This window comes from Callorhinchus milii, unplaced genomic scaffold (genome assembly GCF_018977255.1).
Source record: "Callorhinchus milii isolate IMCB2004 unplaced genomic scaffold, IMCB_Cmil_1.0 Scaffold3, whole genome shotgun sequence".
In the NCBI taxonomy this organism is placed as follows: domain Eukaryota; kingdom Metazoa; phylum Chordata; class Chondrichthyes; order Chimaeriformes; family Callorhinchidae; genus Callorhinchus; species Callorhinchus milii.
The window spans coordinates 68,948,271-68,972,132 of record NW_024704744.1 but is presented as its reverse complement, the minus strand read 5'-3'; the positions used below and the strand labels follow the sequence as shown (position 1 = coordinate 68,972,132).

General features: G+C 42.0%; 1 protein-coding gene across 7 annotated transcripts in view; it reads right to left on the bottom strand.

The window, feature by feature from the left end:
* The window catches only part of utrophin, a 118,075-nt gene that overhangs the window by 48,730 nt on the left and 45,483 nt on the right, over positions 1–23,862 (bottom strand). For 4 of the 7 annotated variants that reach the window (XM_042332834.1, XM_042332833.1, XM_042332831.1 and 1 more), the window contains exons 6-9: positions 14,198–14,344; positions 8,859–8,937; positions 8,361–8,424; positions 2,245–2,306 (exon numbers count right to left, since the gene is read on the bottom strand). In XM_042332834.1, the coding sequence (XP_042188768.1) occupies positions 2,245–2,306; positions 8,361–8,424; positions 8,859–8,937; positions 14,198–14,344 (352 nt within the window). Of the gene's footprint in view, positions 1–2,244; positions 2,307–6,398; positions 6,498–8,360; positions 8,425–8,858; positions 8,938–14,197; positions 14,345–23,862 lie in introns of those variants that run through there. The other 3 variants (XM_042332835.1, XM_042332837.1, XM_042332836.1) reach the window with 3 other exon arrangements.

Here is a 23,862-nt window from a genome sequence, read left to right as displayed (position 1 = left end):
GGAAGCCTTATTTGTACTGAGTTTAAAAGTGAATTTGACATTACATTTCAGGTTTGGAATCTGTTTAGAAGTGACATATTCCAGAATAAAGTCCTCATTTGTGTCCTTTAGAACAGATGCATCCATAACAAGAACCTCCTGATGAGGTACAGTTTTGCTAAATCATCACAATGCCTGCCCAGAATTTATCAAGTTAAATTAGCTCAACTTTCACCACATTCAATCAAACTGCTTGAATAAACAGGTAGAATATAGTCTGCATAATAGGAACAAACACCTCAACAGATCCATCCTGTAGCTAATTTAAAAACAAGACCGTGCCACGTTCTGATCTCATATTGAGATCTATTGAGCTCATTGAGACACCAATGTTCGTTATATTGATTCCCTCAAGACCCACATGTGTGGGAAGACTTCCCCCGGTCTACATTTACACTATTTATGTAGCATTCGAGAGCATCCAGAATTTGGCAAATTCTAAAATACAATCTGCATTTTGAGTTAAGAACGAACTTAACAACTTGCTGGACACTCACACAGCAATGTCTCACAAACAGTCATGGACCAATCAGTGACCAATTTTATTTGGTAGCTGGTCAACCAGGACACCCAGAGAAATTCCCTTTTCTTTTCAAATCATGAGTTGGGTTGTTCATGTCTCCCTGGACAGGCAGACTGGACCTTGGTTTAATATTTCATCATTCAATGTACATAGAATGAATCTAGACCCAGGTGGAAATTTCTCCCCAGTAATGTGTATCAGGTTTAGATAGTCCATAGAAGAAGCCAAGCATTGAATCAAGAGGGTGTAGTAGAATCATGCAGACACAATGTGTATTATTTGGGGCTCATGTGCCTTTTTTTTTAAACATTCTGTACTTGAACTGAGTGTGGCTTCTTTGTTATGCTGAAAAATAAGCCTTAGTAGCCATTTGTCATTTTAGGTTGTTGAAATGACTGATTGGATCTTACAGAAGTGCAAAGGGAGAGGTCAGTTCTAAGTGTTTGATGGGAGAGAACATTTACTAAGTCTGAAATGTGGCAAAACATTTCTGTGTCATTGAGGTGTCAAATTAATGTGTTCGGACTGTTTGCTTGTCCTTCCCCTCTGCTTGTCCCCACTACTCGCAAAGTCCAAGACAACAATAACAACTTGTGTTGATATAGCGACCTTCATGGTTTCAGAGTGCTTCACGGGTACGGTGTCAGACGCTGGAAAGGAGGAGACCCATCCTCTGAGTGTTGGCAAGGTCGAAGAGGTAAGTTTGGGTTAAGGGTGGTTAAGGTCAGATTGAGAGAGGGAAGGGGGATGGAGGGGAACAGGGAGGCACTTCCAAACAGTGGGGGCATAGTTACTGATGGTGAAGTGGAGGGCATGCAGCATGCATGGGTTTTTCAATCAGAGGGGGTGAACATAAGAGTGGGATCACAGAAATAAGGAGGTGTTAGGGTATGAAGGGTTTTATAGGTGAAGGCGAGGACCTGAGAGTTTCAGAATACTTACACTACAGCCAATAATATATTTTGCTGTTCAGCAAGAGCTCAGAAGTCCAATGAAGGCGCATTCTTCTATTTTCCCTCAAAGTCATATAAAGTTTTCTATAAATACTCTTCATCCTTTGTACACTGCATTGAAATTGAATCTCATCACACTATGTCTGATTTATGTTTTACCTGGCTTGCAAAGGAAGCTTATTATCTCTCTGGTCTTCCCACTATCTGCAGCTTTCAAATCTCAAACTCGGTACCATCTAACTACTTTTACTTTCCTGTCCTTTAAACCTCGGAGGAGGCCAGTTCTGCAGTTCTTGCCAACCCCCTAATTTCCCTAAAAGCTTTTATTTCTCAGCTGCTTTTCTATCCCAATATTCTATTGATGATCCAGTCTCAATTGCCCCTTAATTGATTACCAGTGGTAATGAATTCTACACCCTAACAACCCTCGGAGTGAAGGTATTCCTTTGAACCTCTCTCACCAGATTCTTCTGTTCACAATCTTGAGATCATGCCCCTTGTCTGTGATTTCCCAACTATGGAAAATGTTTTCCACTATTTATCCTGGCCCTTAACAACTTTTAACATATCCTCTTGCAAGCAGATATATCTCCTCTTTATAGAATGGACTTCAAATAAATAGATGATAAATACAGGCAAATTAATTGTGGCCTTCCCTTCTTCCAAGCAAACAATAAGCAGTGATTACCCCAGACAAGAGAGTGTTCTGATTGCTATTTGCCTACTTACCCAATGAGTGGAAAAGCTCCGTCATCTTGGGATGATCCCAACAGGTGCTTTGGATCTGGTGGCTGGATAGAAAACACACAAACCATTATTAAGGCAGGCAAGGTTAACTCAAGATTTGCAAATTCACATTCAACTCTGAACAAAACTGGCAAATAATTTACTAGAACAACTTAATAGCAGCTTCCATTTACCCAGCTAGTGGCATGAAAACCACACATCTCAAGCCAGAAGCAGTGGCTCACTGAACAAGTTATTAGCAATAGGGCTTGGGAACCCTTTGTGTCAACTTTATCTGAATCTTGTGAGAAACTAACTTGGCAGTAGAGGACACAGGTCTCTCTGAAAAAGCTTTGCATTTGCATACATATGAAGTAGACGGGGCTTTTCTTTTCACTTAAAGCACAACTTTCTGACAGCCATCAAGTTGGCAACACTGATGCAAGTCATAACCCACAAAGATCAGCATCAAAAAAACCTACTGATAGGTATTCAACGACAACAGCAAATTACATTTCTATAGTGCCTTCCATGTCGCATTTGCCAATAAAAAACAGTCACCAAACTTGACAATATAGTGGAACCTGGTTATAATGCGGTGATTGGAATCCGTTGTGAGGCGAAGTAGCTGGTGATAAAAGTACAAATCTCTAATATAATAACCAAGGCCTTATTATTTGCAATAATGTGACAACCAGAGTTGCTATCTTCAAAAAACAACTGGCTAACAATCAGCGTGTGATATATTCACTGGAGTTGAATCAATAACCATCCACAAATTACTCAGTCAATGCTGCCTGTGACCAGTTATCAATGATCTGATAGAAGGTCATTAGCAATTTCAACTTTCTAAAGCTACTTTTTTTAAAAAAACGTCCTCGCCCTCTTTAAATTCAGCTCCTGAAAGAAATAAACTTCTAGAATTGAGGATTTTTTTTAACATGGATCCAAGCTTCTAAAATAATAATTAATGAGCTGTTCAAGAAGATGAAGTATTTTTGTTGCAGGGTCATTTCGCACCCAGTACATATTGACTCCCAGTGCATGGGATGTCGATTTCGCTGCAACTAGCAGATTGTGTTTCACACGTCTAATCGGATTTGTTGTTATTACCACAGAACAAGAAATTTGCTGGCACAAGAAATCAGCGAATTGTTTTACTCTTCGTAAATCTAATTGTCAGCCATTTTGCTCAGAACCATCAGATGAAAGATCAAATAATAACACAAGCATTTTATATTTATATAGCACCTTTCATGTCAGGGGGAAAGTATCTTCACAGAGCTGGCTGTGAAAGGTGACAAGAACAAAGGTCTTAAGGCAGATTTTAAAGGTGGGGAGAGAAGGGTGAGGGGTGGGACTCTGGGATGACTTCCAGTAAACAGAGAGAGAATGGCTGAAGACCCGCATGCTGATGGTGGGGCAGATGGGGCAGGGGGCACGACACAGACTGATATTCACAGAGCAGAGGGACTGGCTGAGATGATAGGGTTGTGGAAAGTCAGAGGTAGGTTGGGGCAAAGGAATGGAAGGATTTAAACAGAATGTCAAGGATCTTGAGCAGGTTGATCGAACCGTCTACCTTGGACAGGATAAAGATTGGTAAAGATTGTTGAACAAGACACTGACAGAAACTCCCTTTCTCTTTTCGAATAGCGTCATCATTCTTAAGCATCCAACTGAGCAGGGAGTTGGGACTTGGTTTAACGGCTTTTCTAACGCATGGCACCTCCAACATTGAGGTGGCCTCCAGCAAGGCCTGATGTGAGGCATGAATAACTTGATGGCCCACAGACAAAAGTGCTACCAATAGAATCAAGCTGGTGCCTAAAAGAAGAAAATAGATTTTAAGGAGAACAGCTATTAATATTTCCTTCAGATGGAGAGCAACATTCACCATGCATACACTCCTGTGGATACAGTCCTCAGCAGTTTCTAGTAAGACTGATGCACAGCAAACTTCAGTAACCATTCTCTCTTCGCACTTATCTCTGCTTTATACAAGGTGGACATTGATTTGTTGAAGCCTCCTTGAACTTGATGAATTTTTAACAGGAAACCAGGTTACAAATGACCCATATTGTCGAATATCCTTTACAGTAGCTTCTCCTGGCTACTATTTCAATGTTAAAACATTACATTTTATAAGTCTATCTCACACCTTTCTGATTATACAATCAGAAATTCTGCATACCCTGATTTTTAAAAAACTAGCATCTAAGATGAACCTTTTTTCAATGAAATGTAATTAAATATAATTTCCAGCTTGTCTCACTGTGCAACATGACACCAGTATGCTACAGGTCACAATGAAAAGCTTTGTAAGGATGAACAGATAGGTGTAATTACAGATCCTAGAGATTGTGCTGGAAATGAGAGAAAGGATTAGATCATTTCTCTCACTGGAAAGGGAGGGAGGTGTATGAGAAAGGTAATATGGAATCGGCAGCATGTGTAAGGCTTCACTGAGCAGGACCGACCACCTCAGGTGCTCTGGGAAGATGGTACAGTGAAATGGGGTCTGGACCCTGACATTTTCACACCAAGATCCAAGATGTGCACTTCAGAATGCCAGCTAAAGCGCAAGAAGCCAAAATGGCCAGCGCGCAGGAAAGGAAGTTGGAATTTGGCTGCGCGCACCGGCCAGCCAGTTATTTGAAGCGTTAATGGAGGCCAGCATCTTTCTGCATGCAGATGCAGGAATGCTAGTCGTGTCACACAAACAAATATACCAATAGCCGCCAAAAGATTCATATCAACAATGCGTCCATCTCAAAACCAGTGCAAGATGGCAAAATTCTTAAATATGACATTAAAAAAAATCTACTCTGTCACTAGTGACGGATAAAACAATTTAACTTTTATGGTTTATGGTCAATAAAATAATGATGGTGGGTTGTCTTTTAGATTTTCAGCATGCTGCAGTAGTTCAATCAATGACCTTTGGCTACATCTATGTGGTTATTTGGCACCTGGGTCCCGAATTGCTATAATTTCTAACAACAAAAAAAATCATTAGAGCTACCAAACAACCTGTAGATCAATGCAGGGACCTGCATGGGGTTTAAATGTAGAAATTCCTAAAGTGTCAATTTGGAATTACCAGGACAGGTCAGACCCCACTGACGTCAAACTTTGAGATGAAGTCTTAGCTTTTAGCTCTGATCTTCCTGCAGATTCTCTATGTACAGAAAATAATTAAAATTGGGCCTTAAAACTATTGCAACCTGTGCTTAACCTCTGCAAACTATAAATCTAAAAGGTTCCTAATGCTATCTCTCTTCCCTGCTCCCGCTGGTTCCTCCAACCTAGAGGACTCAGACCCCTGCTGAGATCTGTGATGAATTTCTAAATTAAAGGCCGTTCTTTCACCTTTGTAAAGCTGTAAAGTCTGTGCACGCTGCAAAAATACGGTTACAAACATGCAACTTACTCATGTTCATGGCTCAGTTTTTCCACAGCAAGATTTCAATTCTTTCCACAGTTCACTCCTCAAACACTGCAAACTGATGAAGTTTCCCTACATCTTCCAAGTGCTGCCCAACTCATGGAACGCCATGCAACCCAGTGACCCACCTCCCCCAATCCCAGCAGTAAACTAATGACTACCAACGGATAAATCAGCTCACCACAGACATCAATGCAAATTAGTCCCGAAGGTGGTCGTTAGAGATGGATTTAAATACATAGCAATGTTCATGGACATATATTTGTACTGAATCTTTATAATTGGAGCCAATGTATTCTGAATAGTATGCAAGGTCTTTGGTTTGAAGTTCTGCTACTACAGCAAATATTCACCTTAATGGTTATATCATATTATATCATATTCACACTATTTTAAAAAAACGTCTTACTTTCTTCAATGCAGAAGATTAGAAAGTAGTATGTCTGTTTCTGAGAAAGAAACTGAGAATAGCTTTCCAGACATAAGAAATACCATCACCCACAAAATAGACAGTCAATTCACTTTACAGTATATTCTGTGAAGCGCTTTGAAAATGCTCAGAAAACCAATAAATGAAATGCAGCATTGACAAGAGGTATCTACATGGTACATGGGGGAAGGTGGGGGGGGGTTGAAGAAGAGATACAGAGGGGGAGAGAGAGAAAGAAAGACACATACATACTCTGCAGATGTATAGACTGCAACTTACCCAGTAATTTCCTGCCTCATGTCCGCCTCAAGTTCAAGCACTTGTGTTCAGAGTCAAACAAAAGGGCACAAGCCCAGTTTCTACAACAGACGTCCAGGAGTCTCACTCCGAGACCAGCCTGCACAATTAGGGCTCAACCGGTACAGTTTCACAGTGTTATCTGCTTCACGTCGAATCTTACCATTCCATCAGTCTGCACAACCATAGCCCCACAAGGATCTTCTGACCAACTGTCTCTGCTGTATATTTTACAGCAAGAATGGTAACAAAAAAAACCTCTTTAAGACACTCCCACGTAACTCAAATACTGGTGCAAAAAAAAGGTGTCCGGTATCACTAGACATGTCAAGTCAGAAGCTATAGACTGGAAGGGAAGATGCCTCCCTAATCACAGCCTCGGCTTTCAGAGAGATTCCTGTCCCTGCACGCACACGTGCCTGAAGACAGTGGAGGTATATCTATTTAGAGGAGAAGATCAGGATTTTAATCATTGTGACAGCTTCCTAATTTACTGCTGAATGGCAACAGAGAAGAGCAATATCTGCCGAACGAGCACTGTGGATTCCAGTCATGCCATTCCGGCTCTGTAGACACAACTCCTCTCTTTAGGAGGACAATTGTTTTGGCACGTATGCACCTCAAGTGGATTCCTGTCAACCAGCTGCAGCAGATGCCTGTCGTGTTTTGTCAGGTATTAAGTAACTCTCTATTCTCCCCAACACCACCACCTCCAAAGTACAGAGGTCAGTCACCGATCCTCTGAAATCACAGCTTTCTCCTCAGACAAAACAGATTGAATTTTTTTATTAACTTTCACAATCCTCTAGCTTGGGAAAAGTAAAACTCAGTAACAAGGAAAGAACCCTTCAAATGAAGCTTTAAGAATAGACAACGGGGTCTTATAATACACCGATCATTAAAACGTCATTCTGTTTGTTATATTTTCCATTAGAAGGGCTAACAGAAAGATTGTGATTTGCCGATTGACAGGACTAAAACTAATATTTTTTCTCAGAACTTTCAGGTTCACATGCACTTTCACTTTAGAGATTTTGAAATCCTTTATATGAATTTAAAAAATGGAAGGAGCAAGGAAAACTCAAAGCCAATTTAAAACCCTTTTTATAGTGAATACAACCTAAGCCAGTATTCATTTCTTCCTGCAGCTATTTATTTACTTTTTCCAATCCTAGGTCAGGTTGTCAGATGTGACAATTGACTCCTTCCTTGTCAAAAGAGTCCTAGACTAAAATAAAGCAGCAGGAAGTAATGAAACAACATCACAATATATACCCATTATTTAGCTTGCCAGGTTCTTCATGTGCCAATATATATAATCCTTACTCATATTAAGTTACATTTTATTAAGAATGGGATCTTGGGATCCATACATAAAGTGCAACAGAAAGGTCTTTCATTGAAGTCAAGTATAAGTAAAGCATGTTAGTGTAATTGGAGGCTGTGGGGTTGCGATTTAAATTTTTAAATAAAACTATTCACAAAGTTACAATTGGAACTGAGCACTTAAATAAGTAGTCAATCGCTAAACACAAAATAATCAATTTAATTATACAAATACCCTCAGCCTTCCGCTAGTTTAATGTCCCTCGTCCCTTTCTTCCAATGTTCAGCACTTTCAGCGCTTTGGGACGTCCTCCCGACGTGAAAGGCTCTCTATAAATGTAATTTTGTTGTTGTTGTTGATGTTCTCTTAAAGGAGATTCAATCCAACTCAGAGACATCCTCCCATTAATGCCATTTGGTTGACTCTTGTATCAGTGATTGAATAGTGTTTAAGAACAATATGGACTCAAGAGGTCAAAGTGGACTCCATCCCTTTTTAATTTCAACTCAGTTTCTATGAGAGGGTAAAGCTTTCTAATCATCTCCTTTGATTTGAAGGCCTAAAGTGAATACATTTTACAAAAGGCATCAAGCCTTTGATAAAAGTAACAAACTTACTTGATGTAATATGGCACTTTATTATTATGCGACACTGCTCTCTGCCAAGGCAACTGAACAGAGGCTGCAGAAACAAAAGCAGATGTTAAAACAAATATAAACGCATGCAACAAAACAATCATTACTAAAGAATCTCTGTAAGCATGATCCTGGACATTACTTTTTTAATAAGCAAAGACATTTAAAATAAATTACTCGACTAAAATGTAAATGCAAAGCCTCAGCCGTGTGACCTGGTGAAATTAATTTGAAACATTTGTGTAAATCCCAACAAGGAATAAAAGTAAAAGTTAAATTCTTCACTTATCAATTACATATACGAATAAAATAATCACTTTTCATTCCGAGAAGACAATTTGGGCATCAATTAGCATCAATGAAAGGGATTTCCTCTTTTCATCTCTCCTCCTCCCCAACACAAAAATCAACTTATCTCATCTCTGACACCAGGAAGAATTTCAGTATACTCAGTGTCAGTATTTCATTAAACTCACTTACTGGAGAGGAAATGTTGTGATGAAGGTCCAAAGTCCCGATGTGCTTCTTGCAACTGTTTAATCCGATCCTCAACATTGACCTGTGATGAGAGAGGCACGCAGCATTATATCTACCTACCCTTGTAGAGCTGTTGCTGGTAGGTGAAGAAATAAAAAGTTCTACTACTGATGCTTCCATACCTACTCATCCTAACACTGGAATGATTTGACAACAGTCTTGCAATTTCATTCATGGTTCAAGACAGTTTTAAATTGTAAGGAACAAGACACAGCTCGGAAATTACGGAAGAAACATGATATGGGTACATTTTTTGGGGAATGTTACAGATTGATACGATCTGAAAAGCAAGCTTCAGTGAACCCACAAGCACGATTGATGAAGTAACTACTCACCTTCAATCTTTCTTCAAATAAAAGTAATTGGGTTTTGTTCAGAGTTAATGTTCCATGTGGGAATAGGCGTGGGCCTGACAGCTAAAAGAAATTGCCCAGGGATGCCCAAGTTTGAATGGGAAAGAGAACACACAGTGAGCTAACTATCACATAGGTCTTGGCACCAGACATATTGACCATCACCTGAGATGTGGGATCACTGCATCCTGGTCCAGTCTTGAAAAAAATAGAAGCAATACATTTTCTGTTCAACATCATGGATTTGATGTTGAACAGGATAAGGGAGGCTGTGTCCTTTTGGCTTGGAGAAGTCTTAGTTGTAGCCAGTGGTGGATCGCTTGATGCCTCTACATCTATATTAAGAAACCGTCTGCTTTTAGTTGGGTACCTTGATGCAAATCTATCTGCCCCAAATGGAATGTGCTCAGGCACATCGATTTGGTTGGGGGGGCAGGGCGAAAGAGAAGAATGATAATGTCTAAAACTCCTAGATCAAATGTGGTATTTGACCAAAAGTAGAGGTAGATAAGGAGGTCTTCACTGGTCTGAAAGGTATAGGAGGACCCAATGAGAACAAACTGTTTTCACTGTGGTGGGATGGAGCTCACTGTTTAGATACCATGGATAGTTTCTCCAACAAGGGTGAAAGAAACTAAATGTTTACGAGAGGCATCTTGGATTCGAAGCTATGTACGATAAATGCTTCTCAACCTTGGCATCACAGGCCAGTATTGTTTGTTGAACTTTCAATCCGCAAGCCAAACCTCATTAGCATCAAACAGTAGATCCAGAGGCTCATTGTGCACATACTGAAGTCACATAATCTACAGACCACTAGACATGCAGACTAGAGGGCATCAAGTTAAGATGGTCACCATCTGCTTGTCGGCCTTCCCAACTCTTCCCTCCACAAGCTGCAGATCATCCGGAACTCTGCAGCTTGTGTCCCCTCCTGCATCAGGCTCCGTGACCCTCTCACCCCTACCCTTGCCCGGCTCCATTGGCTTCCCATCCCCCAGAGGATAGAGGTCAAAATCGTCGTCCTTGTCTTCAAGACCCTGCATGGTCTTGCCCCTCCCTACCTCTGCGACCTGCAAACCCCATGTCAACCGCTCCACTCAGCAGGCACCAGCCTGCTCCATGTTCCCTGCCCAGCCCGCCCACCATCAACGGACGGACCTTCAGCCTCCCTGGCCCCACCCTTTGGAACACCATCCCACATTCGCTTTGCCTCGCTCCCTCTCTCGCCTTCTTCAAGCATGTCTCAAGACCCTCCTTTTCGACCGTGCCTTCGGCCACCCTCTTACCCTCCACCCTTCCTGATCCCAATCCAGCGCCTTGGGATGTCCTCCCACTAAATATACTGTCAATTTGCTTTACAGTATATTCTGTGATGTGCTTGAAGACGTGATAAAGCACTAGATCAAATGCAAGGATTATTATTATTAAACTACATGGGTGTGGGGAAAGGGACTGAAAGGATTGCTCTTAAAAGAGCTAGTACATATTTGATGGGCCAAATTGGCTTTTTCTGTACTGTAAATTTGTATGGTTAGAATAGAACTGTGGAAGTGTCTTTCAACATACTTTGTAATTGTATTTGTGCTATGGCAATGTCAATTTGTGAAGGAGTAGTTATAGGGATTTTTGAAAAGGAAAATTATGAAAGTTTTTGGAACCAAACTGATGACTCCTACAGAGTCACCACAGCACAAATGGTGTTCTGTCGCACTGAACTCCCTGATTCTATGCACAAGATTCAAGTCATTCTATTTCACAGAAAGTTTATTGTGATGTTTTTTTTCAGGGACAGAGTGAACTAAATTAGCTCAAGCAATTTTTTTGAAGAGATGCTGAAAATGTAACTGTAACCAGTGGTTTACTGAGATGGGCATAGAATCTAATTTGGATTTGGAGTAAATGGGTTAGAATGTTAACCTTTTGTCTGCGCAAAAGTAACATGAAATGGAACAGATAATTTTAACCAAATAAACATTCACATCTTGGAGCAACCTATGCACCCTGATGCTTGTGTTACTGGCTTGGATGCCATTTCTTTAGAGGGTACAGTGCACTAGGAACCTATCGGGATTCTCTTCTCAAATTGACTGCAAGGAGTCTTTCAATTGCAATCTCTTGCAATTGCCTTGATGTAGACAGGCAATTGCATGTACAGTGACACACTCCAGTGGTGCATCCTGTTTTGAAGTCTGTGTGTGTTCCGCCTTTTCTTGTATCCTCTACTGGTTTCAATGCAATATGCTTGGTTCCATGTGCAGATCGATATAGAAATGCAACAAGATTTGATCTCGGTAATGGTTTTCGTTTCCCTTTTGATTTCAAACGTAGCTGTAAAGCTTCGCCCTTGAGAAAAAAATGCACTTTATCCAAGTTAAAGATCTTTCTCTTGAATTCTGTAAAACATGGGAGAGTGGAAGCAATGATGCAAACCTGACTTTGGGCAAGTTGAACAGTATTAAGTAATCCACTAATGTGTGGTTTGCCATTGGAATGTAAAACTCTTCCTGAGGTTCTGTTCATGTTTTTACCCGCATTGACTCTGGACTGCAGGGCAGGAAATGAAAACAAGGCTTGAATGACATGGAAAAGGCCTGGATGCAATCAGAACAAGTATTTGAAGCTGCTGCTCAGCACGTAAGGAGCAAGTACCTCTTCTTGGTACCAAAAAAAATCAAAAAATTCAATGGGCCTCATAAATCGTGCTGGTCTGCCACCAGTGTGCACACTTGATGGAATGTAAATACCAATATACCTGCACCTCTTCATTCACACGAACAGATAACTCGCACAACACATCACTATTAATGGCAAGTGAGATGTGACTGAAAAGGAGTGGTTTTACGCAAGGTACATAAAGTGCAGGAGTGAGTGACAAAGAATGTTACAATATATATTCTTACAAGGGGCAGGTGCAGGCACTTAAGGAAACAGTGGACCAGGACATAACACACATAGCAAGCTCCCAATTCTATCTAATGAATGAGTGAAATGGTCAGAAATGAGTGATTATTATTGTAAACCTCTCATAATAAATTTTCATCTTAACATCTTTTGAAGCTGTGTTTACAGACATTAAAGGAATTTAAACCTTGAATACTCATAAGCCCGGTTACATTGTGAAGCCCAATTTAACCATTTCACTAACTGTTCCCCTGAATTAGTTTTTCAGCTCAAAAGTCCTGTTTATCATACCTCATACTTTTTTTTCTTATAAATGTACTGCAAAACAGACTGTAATCTCAATGGGGTGATTTGCTCTGATATGAATTTGTAGGGAAAATGCCCACATTTCAGAGGCTGGGTTTAAAGTCTGGTGCAATTTAATGTAATCTAAAACAAACCCATATGATAGCTTAGTTCAAATAGAGTATATTAATACTGTCTGTGGCATAAATGAGGTTTGGGCAGAGCTGAATATGAACAGAGTGCTTTTTTACTTAATCTATACAATTGCTTAACATAAATAGAATTTAAGATTGCTTAAAAGGCATCCATCTCCGACTAAAATGGTTTTTGGATCCATTAGTGAAGACAGTTGATTTTCTCTGGCAATTCTATCAGTGACTAACTCTTATCCTGGAAAGGACAGCCTTGACCAAGCAAGCCGAGGGGGCATTAGCTGGCATATTTATAAAAAAAAGGCCATAAGTGACTGCAGATACATATCACGAATAGCCTTATAGGATGATGCCTGTACAATGCCCATGCGTTATGCGGCATGTGTTATGAAGCACCACAACCTCAGATCTGGATGCAAAAGCAATGGTTTGAGATCGTTGGCTGAAGAGGCACTGCTAAGTAGCCAAACTATACAACTACATGTAAAATAATGACTATACAAGAATCAGCATTAATCAGAAAGTCTATAAGGCTGCAGTATTGTAAAACATAAGAGTTCAGCTGGCAAGAATAGTTTTGCCTGATCCACTGACAATTGATTTTTTTTTACTGTGAATCCAACCAGGTTTTTAAATGGACTGGCGAGCAACAACCTAACAATCAGCTCATTGAGAAAGAACCACTCATTGGAACAAAATGTACAGTACCATCTAAGTGCTGATACTAATATAACACTTTATAATTTGAGGATGTAAGAAACTCAGGAACGCTCAGGATGCAGGAACGCTCAATGAATAAATACAATCTTTGCCAATGTGAGGAATTGAATTCACTGGCACAAATTTATAGTATTTTTCCATCTGTCTTTGTTTTCCTTTTTGAAATTCTTTGTGGTCTGCCTTAAGTAATGATAATAATAATAATATTAATAATAATAATCATACATGCATTTGATAATGATATCAAACAATACACAAAAAAGTTTTTTTTATATAAAATTCCAAATCCATATCCAAAAATGAGTTGTGGTAACTGGAGCTAAAGTTGGCACATTAACACGTCATTCCCCAGCAACTTTGTTGCAAAGGTACAGTATTCCCTGCGTGTGGCAACTTCATGATGCCATTTTTACCTTCACCCAATTGTGCTTTTTTGGTCCCCAGCTTTGACTCCATTATTGGGAGAAGCTCTGGGGTAGAGACTGAAGTATTGGTTACCGAGCTATGTAACCTGGGTACTTAGGAAGCCTAACAATAATTCTTACATTTGTTATATCGGGAGACATCGGGAGAACATTTCAAAGCGCTTATACTGTAAAGTGGAGTGATTATGTGTTTCTTGGGCGAATGTGGGGCCAATTTTGTGCACAGCAATGTCCCATTGGTTATACTGGATGTATAACTTGAGATATATTCGCAATGGATGAACCATGGAATTTATTCTAAAAAGGTTCATTCTGAAGCTTCTGCTTAGGAAGCAGAATAACTTATTTATAACCACAAGACAGTGTGGCCTTAATTTCCTGGTGATAATGTAAATTAGTGCAGGTCGATCCCCTCAGAAAATGAGCTGTTTTTCCACACTTACCTGTATAAGTTTCCAACGCATATTTAGGTCGTCAAGCTGATGAGAGGTCTTTGGAGATAAAGGGACATCAAGTGGAGACAACTGACTAGCCAGGTCATTTACTATTTTGACTTCTTGCTTCAATGGGGCAATTTCCTCTTTAAAAGCCTAACGGAGAGCATGCAAAAAAAAATCTGAGAAGTGTCCTTATCTAAGAACAATCTTAAAAGTAACGGCTTTAAAGTTTAAATTATTATTCAGTTAAGGTATAAACCACAACTCAGTTTGAAGTATAAAACATAAAAACCAAGATATGAGAATCAATAGAGGTTTTAATATTGTACAACCCTCAACTCTTAGGCAATTTTCATACTTTTAATATATAAATACTGGCTAGAGCCAGCATAAACCACTGAAATAAGCAAACACAGCAAATAGGAAATAAAATGGGGCGAGCAGTGAACTCTCAATAGGGCTACAGGGAATTTCTAACTGAAGAGGCACCTTTGAAATCTTCCTAAAACCGCACTTTCAAATAGAAACAATATTTGGTCAGGAGAATGCTGATGGCCCTGGAGGATGATCTGCACAAGAATACTCAACAAAGCTCATTTATGCATCAGTACTTGTGTAGTCAGCCCTCATTAAACCTAAAATAGCATAGACAAGGCATTGAAATGCGGGGGAAGGGAGTCAGGCACAGGGGAGTGCAGGTTTGGCTGAAGCACAAAGAACATGATGCAGGGGTAGGGGGGGGGGTAAAAACACAAAGGATTGGGAAAGTAAAAGTGCAAGATAGTTGTGGGGCCAGATTTTAAGACAGACGATTATTTAGTGCCTTTGGGCTAAGAATCTAACTGTTTGCTATGTTCAGCCAACAAGGTTTACAAAAGGCTTGCGGCGAGAGATGTTGAGCATTTGAGCACCCAAATGCTCTACCTTTCTGTTTGAATAGCTTCCAATAGCCAATGGGTAAACCCTGTACTCCAGAGAATCGTAAATTAGATTCAATGAACATCTAGAAAGTTTATGTTCAAATAAGCTAAACAGGAGATACAGGATTTGTGCTTGTATTCTTTGTGCTTCAACCAAACCTGCACTCCCCTGTGCCTGACTCCCATCCCCTGCACTTCATTCCCCTGTCTATGCTATTTTAGGTTTAATGAGGGTTACACAAGTGCTGTTGCACAAATGAGTTTTGTTGAGTCAAATGTGGGCAAAGTACAGGATAAAGTTCGCTTGATTCCACTCCAGTAATGTACTTAATCCTTCAGAAAGGGGTCTGTCTGTGCCCCACACCCCACCCACACTTATATATTGGTGTGAATCTTTCCATTCCCTACATGACTGTCGTTACAGCTTCTGAGTGGGATTGGACATTGTACAGTTATGGTCACATTTCATGAAAAAGCCCATTATGCCATAGACTTGAAACTACAATTTCTTTAGATTAATTTGGAATCACCGTAATAATAACTTACGCAAAGTCGAAGTTCCATGCAAACTGTATAGGTCATAGAAAATCTGATTTAATCAATAATCTACACTGCAGATGCATAATTCAAGGCAACCAGTAAGTGCACCTGCTGTGACGGGTCAAGACTACATTTCCCGCAATTCAATGATCAGTAAGTGTGGGAGTAATGGAAGGTAGGAGAACGGCGTTACGAGTTAGGAGATGATAAATACAACTAGTGCAAAGAATTCTAGGTTGTTTTGACAGGAACCTGAATGGAATTCGAGTGGATGTACGACTTAGGCAATTATATGATCTATAAAGATAAGACTTATGCGAGTTTTACTGTGTATATACAAAATATATATTTGAGGCCTGAATTCACATACTTTGAGCAGGACATTTAGTCTTTCATTTTTAATTTACATAAATTACCGTTAATGTGAACAATGTACTTTTTGGAGAATGGACTATCTTCCTATTTCAAGCGCCAAGGTAAAGTGTGTGTGAACAGCAGTTCACTCGATTCCCGTAATGTACTTAATCCCTCAGACCTGTTTGACCATGCCTTCGGTCATCTTTCTCCTCTGCACCCCCCTCAGCTCTGGTGCCAAGCCAGAAATGTCAAGCATTTTGGGATGTCCTCTCGACATGAAAGATGAAATATAAATGTAAATTGTATTGTAGAGAATTAACCTATCCTTCTCCCCTACGCAACAGTGTGATTCATTCCACTTTCTACATCACCATCTTCACATTCTATGAGTGTGATGGGACCATTGCACAGTTATGGTCATAAGCCAACTTGGCACAGGGTTGAGGCAGCAGATTTCTAGGAGGATTCTTACAACAGCTGTCACAGAGAAGATTGTCATCCTATCAATATAGGCTGGATTCAAACCCAGGTCCCAGAGGTGAAAGGACAGTAAGCTGACTAATGAATGTTCCACAGCTCTCCTCCTCCATCTCCCCACCAGATGTTGGTTATTAATCAGCCAGACATGTGTCCAAACATCCATCTTTACAAGGTTGATAGGAGACTGCGCACCGCCTTATCCTAGAGACGAGCGGTTAAAATGTGTCAGAGGCTGTGTTCCACTCCACCTCTTATCTCTGACCCCATACTTTAAAGCACTCTCTCTTGCTCCCATTCTTCTTTGCCCCGACATCTTCATTTCCTACATCCTCATCATAAATCCCAAGAGCTGAAAATGGTCAACCTCACTAGCTGTTAAATTGAATAAAATCCATTAAATTGTAATGAAATCATACTGGAAGTTAATGTACAAGTGCGATAAGGGATATCTCCAAGCTAACTAGTACATCTTCTGCAAAGGCCTCAAATTGAGTGTTGTCAGTAAGGGCATTGCTCATTGGGTATAGATTATATTTGTGAGTAATGTGAAGATGATAATAGTGCAAAGAGCACGTTAACTTTTAAGTCAAGCCACATCATATCTTATAAATTAAATGTCTTTTTGAATCAAACAACATAGCGGATGTCCACCTGGGTCTAGATTTAATCATTTTCTTAGCATTTCAGAAGATCCCGAATTTGACAAATTCTTTACTTATTTTGAGGCTGGTTCACTTCTCCTAAAAACTAGTACAGAAAAACAGCCTCAAAGTTCAGACTGAATTCAACAATTTGTCAAATTCTGGACACTCTGAAATACCAAGAAAATAGAGTAAATCTGGACCCAGGTAAAGTGAAACCTAGACAAAGGTGAAATTTCTCCCTTTTAGGGTGGAAAAAGCTAGCACATGGGAAATTTTCACCTGAAAAGAGATTAATGATGTCATTTATTTGGGATCTAATCATTAATCCTTATTTACCGTGCAAATTATATTACTTTAATTATTCACTGCTCTGTGACACCGATGTGTCTTTAGTTTATTTAGTTAATATGCATTCTGTGATAAACACATGCAAAAAACTATACAACCAATGCATGATTATAATTCTAATTCTTATTAAACAAGTACAAAACAGTAGTTGATAATAGCATTACACATATGCTGTAACAGATAAGCAATTAATTCTAATAATCCTATTTCTAAATCGCAAAATAGAAATCAGTCGTGCTCCGAGACATTTGTCAGTTGTCTCTATCAATTGTATCCACTAAAGAAAGACTTACATTAAGGTAAGGAATACAGTACAATCAGTGGAATCTAGGTTACTTTTAAAAAGGGGGAATTAACACTGGAGAGGTCTAACTTAATTGCATTCCTTAATAAGGAATCTAATTCATGCATATGGGAATTCATTCCAGTAAGTGGAAGTAATTGGAGGCTTGCATCCTGCTTACCTAATACCTGAGAGTATTAGCTGTAGGTTGGCAGGTGCCAAGCCTTGTGTGTGTTGGGGGTGCTACTGGAGTTTAACTAGTTAAAACCATATCACTTGACATTGAGAGCTCTGACTGGACAGCTTCACATTGTTTGGCCAGAGGTAATATCTAACAGTAACTGCATCTTATTAAGAAATACTGCCATTTAGACTCCAATGTTAAATAACTTATTTTATTTCATTATATAATCAATATCATTATTAAAATAAGTAAATACATTATTTCGAGTTTCCTCTGTCATCTCATAATACAGCCTGCAAATTAGGTGGAAGAGCCTCTTGCAAATACAATTCCTTACAGTGTACGGAGGATCCAAGAAACAAGTAAACAGTATTGTGTTATGGGTGCATAACCAAAGCTCTTAATGTAATTAAGCAATTGTAATTAATTTCGCACTGTTCTTGCCTAAGCTGTTTGTCCTAAATTAATAATTCATGAAAAAACTGATGAGAAAAATAAATACTGCAGAACCAACAACAACAACAAGATTCCATTTATAAAGCGCCTTTCACGTCAGGAGGACGTCCCAAGGCGCTGCACAGTTGGGTCAGGACCCGAGCAGGGGGGAAATGGTCAGGGTGAGGGGAGGGAAGGGAGGGAGCGAGGAGGGGGAAATGGTCAGGGTGAGGGGAGGGAAGGGAGGGAGCGAGGAGGGGGAAGAGAGTCGAGAGGGGAGCTGAAGGCACGGTCAAAGAGAAAGGTTTTGAGACCGGCCTTGAAGGAGGAAAGGGAGGAAGCGGCGAAGGCACTGGGGGATAGAGTTCCAGAGCCTCGGGGCTGAGAGGCTGAAGGCCCGACCACCGATGGTAGGGCGGTTGGGGCGGGGGACGTGGAGCAGACCGGAGCCAGAGGAACGGAGGGTACGGGCAGGTAGGTAGGGGGATAGTAGGTCGGAGAGGTAGGAGGGAGCAAGGCCGTGAATGGCCTTGTAGGTGAGGATGAGGATCTTGAAATCAATCCTCTGGGGGATGGGGAGCCAGTGGAGGCGAGCGAGGGTGGGAGTGATGTGGTCGCGAAGCCTGGTGCGGGACAGTACACGAGCTGCAGAGTTCTGAATGACCTGCAGCTTGTGGAGGGAGGTGGCGGGAAGGCCGGCGAGGAGAGAGTTCCCATAGTCCAGCCTTGAGGTGACAAAGGCGTGAACCAGGGTTTCAGCAGCGTGAGGGGTGAGGTAGTGCCGTAGTCTGGCGATGTTCCGGAGGTGATGGAAGGCGGTGCCAGTTGTGGTGCGGATGTGAGGGAGAAAGGACAGCTCAGGGTCGAACAAAACGCCGAGGTTCCTGACTGGCTTTGAGAGGTGGAGAGTGCAGCCTTGGATGCTGATGGTGTCAGCGCCTGAGGTGCGGAGGCGCTGACGTGAGCCAATCAGGAGGGCCTCGGTTTTTCGCACGTTGAGCTGAAGAAAGTTGTCTCTCGTCCAGGACTCGATGTCGGACAGGCAGGCTGTCAGGACATCGGTGGTCGTGGAGTTGAGAGTAGAGGAGGAAAGGTAGAGTTGGGTGTCATCCGCATACATGTGGAAGTTAACTCCATGTCTGCGGATGATGTCACCAGGGGGAGCATGTAGAGGGTGAAGAGGAGGGGACCGAGGACAGAGCCCTGAGGGACACCACATGAGACAGTGCGGGGGGTGGAGGAGAAGCCATTTGTGGAGACAAAGTGAAGACGGTGAGAAAGGTACGACCTAAACCACTCAAGGACAGTGCCTTGAAGGTTGAGGTGGGAGGACAAGCGGTGGAGTAGGATAGCGTGGTCGACCGTATCGAATGCTGCCGATAGGTCGAGGAGGACGAGGAGGCAGAGGGAGCCCTGGTCACAGATGGTCAGGATATCATTGGTGACCTTGACCAGGGCAGATTCTGTGCTCTGGGCAGCGCGGAAACCAGACTGAAGGGGTTAGAAACATGAATGGGTGGAAAGGAAAGAGCGCAGTTGGGAGGCGACAACTCTTTCCAGGACCTTGGAGAGAAAGGGGAGGTTGGAGATGGGCCGGTAGCTTGATAGCTGCGACGCATCAAGGGAGGGTTTTTTCAGGGTGGGCGTGATGGTGGCAGTTTTTAAGGGAATGGGGACAGAGCCAGAGGAGAGGGACAGGTTGACGATGTCGGTGATATGTGGGGCAAGAAAGTGGAGCTGGGAGATAAGGAGTGGAGTGGGGATGGGGTCAAGGGAGCAGGTGGTTGGTTTCAGGGATAGGATGAGTTTGGTGACAGAGGGTGGGGAAACGGGTACAAAAGTGAGTAGGGGAGGATGGGTAGCAGTCGGAGTGTGGGAGTGAGGGGTGGGGGTTGGTGGATGTTGGAGGGGAAGTGACCGCGGAGCGAATTCCCTTGATCTTGGATTCAAGGAAATCCAGCATCTCCTCGCAGTGAAGGTTGGAGGAGATGACCTGCGCGGGGTGGCGGGGGGGACGGAGGAGTCGGGTTGTGGTGGAAAACAGTAGCCTGGGGTTGTTCTTCGCTTCCAGGATTATCCTGGAGTAGAAGGACGACTTGGCCGAGGCTAGAGTGGAGCGGTAAATTTTGAGGAGGTCCAGCCAGATTTGTCGGTGGACCGTTAGGCCAGGTTGTGGAGTCCTGTAGCTCAGTGGTTAGAGCACTCGCTTTGCAAGTGAGAGACCTGAGTTCAATTCCAGGCAGGGAGAAACCTTGGGCAAGTTTCCTTACTCCACACGCCTAATAATAATCCCTCCAAAACAAAAACAATAATACATTGGTCATTTTCAATCTAAGACTGTTTGTGGGACATTGCTGTGCGCAATTGGCTGCCGCGTTCGCCCACAAATATACAGTCAATTCACTTTACAGTGTGTTCTGTGAAGCGCTTTGGGATGTCCTCCCGACGTGAAAAGCGCTATATCAAATGCAAGGATTATTATTATTATTGTTATTATTATTGACACAGGTGCGTTCAGCAGCCCGCACCTGGCTTTTCAGTGAGCGGAGGTGGGTGGTGAACCAGGGGGAGGAGCGGGGGTAGGAGACAGTGCGGGAAGTGATGGGGGAAAGAGTATCGAGTGTGGAGGAGAGGGTATTGTGGAGGAGGGAGAGAGGAGAAGAGGGGTCGGTGAGGGTTGAAGGCCAGAGGGAGAGGAGTTCAGAGGACTCCAAGGCATCGGTTAGGGATTGTGGGGGTAACTTCTTCCAAGGGCGGTAGAAGATGGTGGTGGGTCTGGTGGAGGTGGGGAGGGGGGTGGAGGTGGTGAAGGAGATGAAGTGGTGGTCAGAGATGGCCTTGTCGGTAATAGTGACATCCGAGACACTGAGGCCCCGGGTGATCACCAAATCGAGTGGGTGGCCGTGACTGTGAGTGGGGGAGTTTATGTGTAAGGAGAGGTTGAGTGAAGAGAGCAGGGAAGAGAAGTCTGAGGAGATGGAGCAGGAAGGGGTGAAGTGCAGATTAAAGTCGCCCAGGATGATGAGGCGATCAGAGCAGAGGCAAAGAGATGTGAGGAGTGTTGAAATATCAGAGATGAAGGTGGGAGAGGTTTTAGGGGGCCGGTAGAGGAGGAGGATTTTAAGGGAGAGGAATGAGGGGTGGGAGAGGGTGAGGTGCTCAAAGGAGGGGAAAGAGCCAGTGGAGTAAGGGGATAGGGCAAGTGGTGTCCTTGAGATAAGGACCATTATATTCAGCACACTTTTTTTTAAAAAACACATCAGGAGATACTTCCAGCTGACATCCCTTTGTTTCTGCACAATCCACGCAATCTTGCTTCCCTCTCCTGTTTTGTTAAAGTTGAAATTAAAATACTTTTTGGGTCCCATTTCACTCCGTGCAAAAATATTGGAACGAAAATCCGCAAAATTTAATGGGCCATGAAAAATACTGGTTATACAGTGTGTAAATATTTAGTAATCAGCAGTGAACAAATTGAGTTTAAAATGTTTTGGGTGTTATAATAACAATTATAAATTATAATACTTGCATTTGATGTAACACCTTATGTCGTTGAGATGTCACAAAACACTTCACAGATATTACTGTGTAGTGTAAAGCCTGCATATTTGTACATTAACATGGCAACCAAATTGTTCACAGCAACATCCCACAGATAACTGTGAAATGAGTGACTAATTTAATCTAGCATATTGTTGGCCAGGACACTGGGTGAAATTTTCTTCTTTTCTAATAGTGCCATGGGATCTTTATCATCCACCTGAATAGGCAGACGAGGCTTCGGTTTAACATTTTATCCAAAGGACGACATTTCTGACAATGTATTGCATCCCTAACACCATATTGGAGTGTTAGCATAACTGTGAGTTCAAAGTCCTGGGTCTTGAACCCACAACCTTCTGAATCAGAGGCCAGAGTGCACCCAACTATACTAGGCAGTTGAATCATGCTTTATATTGATTCTGTTCAGGTTAGAGGTTAAGTTTCTAAGTTGAACTCAGTTGTTGATTTTGTCCAACTGATGGATGACAAACCAGTGGTTAAAATGTAAAAATGCCAATATCAGAGATTTTGCCAATATCATCGTCCATCACACGATGCCTGTGCACCACCTTCTATAGTTAAGGAACCTATTTTTTATAGAACAGGTTCCCTGAAGACAGCAAAATATGATACAAAACAATCATTACACTTAACAGTGATTATCGACGAAGCTCTTCAATGTTTCAACATTATGAGGAGCTATAAAACGCAAGATTAAAATCAGCAAGCACCAGCAAACAAAGTGAATAGAGCATAATTTGGCCGTAATTAATGCTACGGGGAAGGCTCAAAGATAATGCAGGGCTAATCCACAGGGTGCAGGGCTAGTCCTGTGATGTCTCACAGACATTCCGTCTGGACAGTAGTGGTCCTGCAGTCAGTGGAGGTAGAGATAAGAGTTGGGTGTCATTCACATACACGTGGAAGTTGGCCCAATGTCTGCGAATGATGTCACCAAAAGGGAGCATGTACATGTTGAAGAGAGGACCAAGGGCAGAACTCTGAGGAATGCTGCACGAGGTGGTACAGGGGCTGGAGGACAAGCCGTTCATGGAGACGGTGTGAAAGTTAAGATTTGAACCAGTCAAGGACACAACCACGAAGGTGAGAGAAGAGGCAGCGGAGGAGGATGGAATGGACAACAGTGTCAAAGGCAGCAGAGAGGTGAAGGAGGACGAGGAGACAGAGGGAGCCCTGGTCACAAATGGACAAAATGTTATTGGTCACTTTCAGAACCTTAACTGGGTCAGACCATCGAAAAACATAAAGTAGTAAACAACATGATTTTGATTTCCAATTCAAAGGCAGCTTAGTCACTTCAGTTCATTTTGCCTGGTCGATCCTCTACAAATGTCACCAAGTTTGTTCAGGTACAAAATCACTGTTGTGTTGTCTGAACATTGCCTATCAAGATGATCCCCGCAGAACCAGAGGAATTTAACAACTGTTTAGAGCTGCAGATAATTAATTTGTTCCTCCTCATTACAGTGATTCTGTGTCATGAGGTATCATGTACCCAATTCCCTGACCACCCAGTGTTAGAGCAATCATTAGCATTACTTGTGGAGTTTGAGCTGTGGGGGGCACTGGCCTAACAAATTGGTGGGGCCAAATATTTTCAGTGCATTAATTGGGAAAATGATGTATCAGTTCAGCAAGCAACAAACCTGAGTGGGTTTGAGCAATAACGACAACAAAATTACATTTGTAAAGCGCCTTTCACGTCGGAGGTCGTCCCAAAGCGCTGGACAATCAGTATTTCGGACCTGAGCTGGGGGTCGGGGAGGGTGGAGGGCAGTGGGGGAAGGAGGGTGATTGAAGGCACGGTCGAAGAAAACGGTCTTGAGACGGTTCTTGAAGGAGGCACGGGAGGTGGTGAGGCGGAGTGACTGTGGGATGGAGTTTCAGAAGGTGGGGGCCGAGTGGCTGAAGGCCCC